We start from the raw sequence: 6,347 nt of genomic DNA, 5'->3' as shown, positions 1-6,347 counted from the left end.
TGTATAGTTAGTCATGCCTAAGCACGACATCCAAGAGCTCATGTATTTATACATATTGAGTGACCTTTACAAAGGTTAACACCAGTGAAGGGCGCAAACCCTTGTTTAGCGTCCCCTTTTACTAACCTGAGGCGATGTTTGGATCGTTAACAAAGTGATGTGCTACGAGCATGATTCCACACCACACCATCCAACACAACTATATAAACTTATTATTACACTTTAATCATCACTAAATTGATTAAATGATTATTTTAGTAATATATAAATAAGGGTTTTTATAAACCAATAATGTTGAAAACTATATGATTTTAAGTGTTTAAAATCACTGTATTATTCAGGCTTCCGTTGCACAAAATAAATAAATAAATAAATAAATAAAACTGGCATCATCACAAGATACATGCAAATTTAAACATATCTCAATGTCTCATATTAAAAATGTTACTTTTTTCTAACACCAAAAATAATCTTTGGGCTTTCAAATGATGTTTAAATCCTATGTTTTCTTATCTCAATTTGCAAAGCCAGTGTTTCGAAAATGAGATCAAACAATCGCTCGCTCGCTCGCTCTAGTGTATTGATACACTGGTCAGCGCTAAACCAAAATTCTGACACTTGATGCCATATTCATCACTTGATCATCTGTCACAGTCTTCCACAATCCACCAATCATCAACCCATTCTTTACACCTTCAAAATCTTCTTCCTCACAACCTTTAACTTTCTTAGCATCTGAATCATCCAAAACCAGTAATGGAGTATCAGCTTCTCGCTTGCCACATGATGTCTTCTTTTCTTCTAAATTCTTATCTACCTCGTCATTAACAATGTCAAGAACAGGTACAACACCAGAAGAACCAACATCACACGGTAACATACCGATCGCGCATGGTTTCCATGATTTTGCCACACTCCATCTCTCTTTGGTTTCTACAGCTGCAGGTTTCTTCAACTTCATTTTTTGAGATAGCTTTTGTTTCAAAAGTTCAAGTTTTTTGAATTCTTGTTCTATAAACATTTCTTGCTCGTTGTAAAAGCGTTCCCGGTCGATGCCAGCAAGTTCACCAACCGTATCTGTGTTTGATGCGTGTAAGGATGCTAGCTTGTTAAGTTTCTGGACCAAAGTGTGATTACCAGCTGTTTGTGCAAGAACCGAGGCTGCACTTGCTAGATGGTTGTTCCCGAGTGAAGAAACCATGAGACATTTTACCAGGAGATGCATGAGAGTTGACTTGGGGAGACTTTTGTCTTTTGGTGTATCTGTCGTTACAATTTTCCGGCGAGAAGGCTTTAGATCCTTAAGGTTTCCCACGAGCCACTTAAATAGATAGGAAAGATGCTCAGTTTGGTGAAATCCAGACTTGTGCTCGGGTTTGAGTTGTTCTCCTGATAAAAGTACCACGTTTTGTTAAGAGATGGCAAAACGGACGGGTCGGGCGACACGTTAAAACATATTTTTATCAACTTTAGTCCTCACATAAGAGTTTATAAAAAATGCTTATGTGGAATTTTCAAACAAGATCTTTATATAACAAAAAAAATACCAATTAACCAAGATGACGGTGCATCACCATGCCAACACAGCATCTAGACAATCGGGTTTCCGGGTTAGCAAGGACCACAAGGCACAAAAAAATAGCAAATTTTAATAATATACCTGATTCATGTTCTAGAGCTTCACGGGTCTCGATCATATGAACTACTGCTTTGAGAAGGCTTAGAAGCATGTCTGGATCTTTATTTGACAACTTTATAATTAGCGTTTTCCAATCATCAAGTTGAGAACTACTATTTGCCACATCAGCAGATTCATGTGCCTTTAGCAGGAACTCCAACAAGATAGATACGACTTCCGAGGGGAAGGAAGAATATAACTTTAGTACATTCTTCAATGCCTTTTTTATTTGCTTCTTGGAACCTTCAAATATGTATACAGCCATCATCGCATTTAAATTAAAATAGATATTTACAAAATAGGATGTGAACATAAGATAATAAGCATCAACAATCAAACGCATAACGCGATGTAAAATGATCTTGCCTGAACTGAATCTAGGCACTATACCCGTATAGATGTTCACAATAGGTTCCAAAGTGCAAATCAATACAGTAAATCTTACTATTTCTCTTAAAATAAAAAAAATAAAAAAAAAATAAAAATTTGTCTGACTTCTAGACTAGTGGACGTGTAGAAGATCCCCTTTCGGCAACAACTAGTAACAAACAGCCAACGGCAAAAAAAAACTAGGGATGGCCATTGTGGTGGGTTGGTAGGTCGAATCATTGAACCTGGAGACAGTCCATATCTAAACGGGTTGTATTTAAGTTCTATACATGTTAAACAGGTAGTAATAACTGATAAACGGGTTTAACAGGTTGGCGGGTCAGCTTGTTTATATAAACGGATTAAACATGTAAACCCGAAGACGTCATGTATAATTGAGGTAAAGAGGTCAATCCAAACACAACACTTAGCTTTGACAGCCCAAAACCTGATTGTTTTCATGTCGTGTATGTGTGCTGTGATCGACAACCCTATAAAACCACACACAAAACAATGCATGCAAACATGAAGAAAAGCATGGAAGTAACTGTTACATATCAGGTGGCAGATAATACTCGAAGCATGCATGCATACTTACGTTTTCTCTTAGCTACCGGAGAATCTGACGATGTAGCTTGCTTCACATCCAAACTGAAGGCCAGTTCACGTATCTTCAACTTAATTTCTTTTCCAAAGTTGGCAGTGCGATCACCGGGGTATGGAATTGCTATCTTTTGCGGTTCCCAATAATAAGCTTTCAACCAATCAAGTGCCTAAAATTGTGTACAGCAAGAGTCACAACTTGGAATTGTTTTCAGTAACTAATGTAAATGTAATGAGGGCAACAAATACATGGAAGATTGTAGAACTGAAGTTCACGGAACCATCCACGTAATAAATTATCATCTAATGAACAGCAAACTTAGCTAAACTATTCCTTCCTTTCCAGATATGTGACATGATTATCATAGGTGAAGCTTTTAAGGGGCGAGAGGGGGCGGCCGACCCCCCGAACTTTTCGCTCAGTAGTGGAGAGTATGTAGTTTTCGTATAGAAATTTTTGGGTATATACATTTTCGACCACCTGGTTTTATAGAAATTTTTAGGTCCGGTGACTTCCATGGTAACATAGTGAATTTACATAACAAAAACCACTAACTAGGGTGTGCAAAAAACAGAACGATTCTTTTTGTCAAGTAATAAACAAAAATTTTAAACTTATGTTAGAACAATAATAGCAACATGTTTGAGGCACACCACACATGAAATAAATATTAGTAGTGTATACCTTGGTAGATGCAAGCCGAACCAGTCTAAGTGAAGGAAGATCACGATGTGAACACTCTACAAAATAGTGACAGAGAGAGATATAATAAGATATACCAAACTATATTGCATGTATTAACCATAAACACCTAGATGCAAATCTGAATTCCTTACCATGCCGAATATCAATCAACATACGGGGAATACCAATTACATCAGCTGCTTCTCCAATTGAAACCTCATTCTTCTTACGGGTCTTCTCCACAATACCATTCACAAGCCTGCAATTGTTAAGTGGCAGCAACATAATCCACTGAAAACATTCAGGATACTAAGAAATTAACGGTTGCAGGATATAAATGGGATTCGGTAGTAAGTTAACATGTATGATGTATACGGATAGATTCTTTGTTTTAAAAGGTGTTTGGCGCTCGCGTTTTGATCCCAAAAGACAGTGTACGTGCTTCATATATTCAAGGTGGTCCTCGTTCGCATTAAAAAAAGACTAAAAGTTATTTATAGTTAATTAAAATTTAAACAGTAAAGTATAAGATATTCTCATCATCTCTAGGCAGCTTTAATCAATTAAAGGTCCGATTTGTTCATATACAGGTCAACCGCATCACATGTGCATCATGAAATCGCATCCCATTGTCTGCAAAGATGTGTTTCCATCACCAGTGGCGGACCCAGGATTTTTTTTCATTGGGGTCCACTTTCTTATATAATTTTTTTTCACAAACAAACATTAAAATTTTCAGGTCGGTCATCGTAGTCGGGTCGGGTCGGGGCTAGGAAATAATGTAAAAGCCTTTAGTGGACATGAAACCACTACATTATTAAGAACCATTTTTAAGCATCAAGTTATCAAATAGTGATGATTAATAAGTTGCTTGGAACCAATAGCTACCTAAACAACACAATTACTTCACATAACTTTAAAATTTTGTTTAAGCTTTTTCTTATGAACGCCACTATATGTTGGAAGTCTCATTTGGTAATCAAATGTGAAATAAAATCATTCGGAGATATTAAATTTATCATTTTAAAGAAGCAAATTAGAGGGTCAATGGATGGTTGTGTTGTTTTAAAGCACTAGTCTAATTTTGATGAAAAAAATAAACTAAAAAGAGGAGATGGAAGACTTGAACTTGAGATCTATTTGTTGAAACACAAGGGGATTTACCACCACACCATCTTTGTTTTTTGATACTATGGAGTCCAACTAATTTATTTTATGGGGGTCCTTAAAAAATTTAACATACCAGTTCTACTATTTTTTTTTTAAAACATTGGGGTCCGTGGACCCCGACCCGTACCATGTGGGTCCGCCCCTGTCCATCACCACATCACGCATTATGTGTGTCTGATACGAACATTTTCAAACCTAGGATAGATTAGTCTAAATTATAAAACCAAACTAATATAATGAACAGATTGTCTATAAGATCCTTTATAACATCATGTAATGCTTAGTTACCTCATAATGGTCATACAATATAGCATTGTCAACACATTTTCTGCAAGCAAGCGAGTCCCAGATATAGCATCCCTGCAGATACATACATACTAATGAAATAAACACAAACATCTGGGAATTCATGATGAATGAAACCTCCTTACCTGAAGAAGAAAGGATCCTTTTGTTGGGTTTCAACAATGGAAGCAGTGACTTCAATTATGACAGGAAGACATCCTCTGCTTCGCCAGGCAGATATCTACTACCCCAGCATACATATGAGAAAAATATATTAAAAAAAAAAACAAAAAATGAAATAGCTAAGCTAAATTTACAATTACCCTTTGAAGAGCTGAGTCTGGGGAAGAAGAAAAGAGAGATTCTCTGACAAAATTCCAATCGTCCCAGCTTATCCATGGCACTAATTTGTGGTTTCCTTCACCTTCCTTAAACCCTACAACAACTTCCATTGTAGACCCACGGCCGAATTATCTTTCCGGGAGCCTCCTCCTATCCTAGGGTTTATGTTTAAAAGTTGAAACACAATTTGCACCTTTCTTTACTTTAGATACTCTCAACGGGGGTAATTAAACGCCTGGTTGGTCCGCCCATGTGGGTTTTTATCCTAAGCCTTCAATAAATTAAGAATGTCCGTGCGTATTAGACTATGTTGGTTAATTATAATATAGTTTAGGGTATCTAAGTGTAATTCATAGTTCTATATATTTAGATGTAATCTTCATAATTATTCAATCAATTCAATTACCCTTTTTCACTACGTTGATTTGGTATCAGAGCCAAATCTTGGCTCTAACCTAATCGCCCCTATCATCTTCTTCTGTAAACCTAAAAATCAATGGCTGCCATAATCGCCTTCACCAACCAAGAGAAAACCACCCACAACTCTCATAAATTTGCTTTCACTCTCAAACCCAAAAACTATGGATATTGGCGATCCATGATTGAATCGTTTCTTACATCACACAATCTCTTTGGTTATGTTGATGGAACAATACCCTGTCCTGAACAAAAAGTTACCACTGGAGCCAACACCACTGATAACCCCAGTTACACCCCGTGGATCTCAAACGATGCTCACATCCGAACCCTAATCATAACCACTGTGTCCGAAGATTCCTACCAGCATGTTCATGGTAAATACTCTCGTGAGGTTTGGCTTTCTTTAGAGCAGGCCTATGCACCTCCTACAGCCTCCCATGAATTCACCCTCAAAAATCAACTACAACGAATTACTCAAGGTGGCGATGAAAAACCGGCCGATTATCTTTCACGGGTACAAGAATACTCTACTGCCTTGGCAAATATAGGACAACAGGTAAAAGATAAAGATCTTGTTATGCATACTATTGCAGGGTTACGAGAAGAGTACAATGGTCTTAAAGCCAATCTGTTGGTGTCACACCCCAACCAATGGCGGAAACATCGGGATGAGACGAAGTGTGAAGATTGCTCGAGTCTTCATAACACTAATTGTGACGAGTATTTAATAATTACTTTTTACATCGTTTGAACTAGAAATGCCACAAGTTTGAAATAAATAAAATACAACAAGTA

At 37.1% G+C, this 6,347-nt stretch overlaps 1 protein-coding gene across 1 annotated transcript; it reads right to left on the bottom strand.

Annotated features, from left to right (window-relative positions):
• Positions 1–362: 362 nt before the first annotated feature.
• Positions 363–5,416, bottom strand: LOC110908328. Its single transcript, XM_022153250.2, has 8 exons — positions 5,114–5,416; positions 4,937–5,031; positions 4,794–4,865; positions 3,488–3,594; positions 3,336–3,391; positions 2,646–2,820; positions 1,661–1,921; positions 363–1,389 (listed from the first exon to the last, which is right to left on the bottom strand). Exons 1-8 carry the CDS (start codon positions 5,240–5,242, stop codon positions 599–601), a joined length of 1,686 nt encoding a protein of 561 aa, XP_022008942.1. The 5' UTR covers positions 5,243–5,416; the 3' UTR covers positions 363–598.
• Between the last annotated feature and the right edge of the window lie 931 nt (positions 5,417–6,347).

The sequence above is a fragment of the Helianthus annuus genome, chromosome 14, assembly GCF_002127325.2.
Source record: "Helianthus annuus cultivar XRQ/B chromosome 14, HanXRQr2.0-SUNRISE, whole genome shotgun sequence".
Classification (NCBI taxonomy): domain Eukaryota; kingdom Viridiplantae; phylum Streptophyta; class Magnoliopsida; order Asterales; family Asteraceae; genus Helianthus; species Helianthus annuus.
This window is presented reverse-complemented; position numbering and strand designations above follow the sequence as displayed.

What these genes read in the sequence shown, in the direction of transcription:
- LOC110908328 (XM_022153250.2), bottom strand. Translation starts at nt 5,242, where the DNA reads ATGGAAGTTGTTGTAGGGTTTAAGGAAGGTGAAGGAAACCACAAATTA. An exon ending in GTTGATTGATATTCGGCATG is followed by an intron (nt 3,392 to 3,487) that starts GTAAGGAATTCA and finishes ACTATTTTGTAG; the next exon opens with AGTGTTCACATCGTGATCTT. An exon ending in TTCGGCTTGCATCTACCAAG is followed by an intron (nt 2,821 to 3,335) that starts GTATACACTACT and finishes ACACAATTTTAG; the next exon opens with GCACTTGATTGGTTGAAAGC.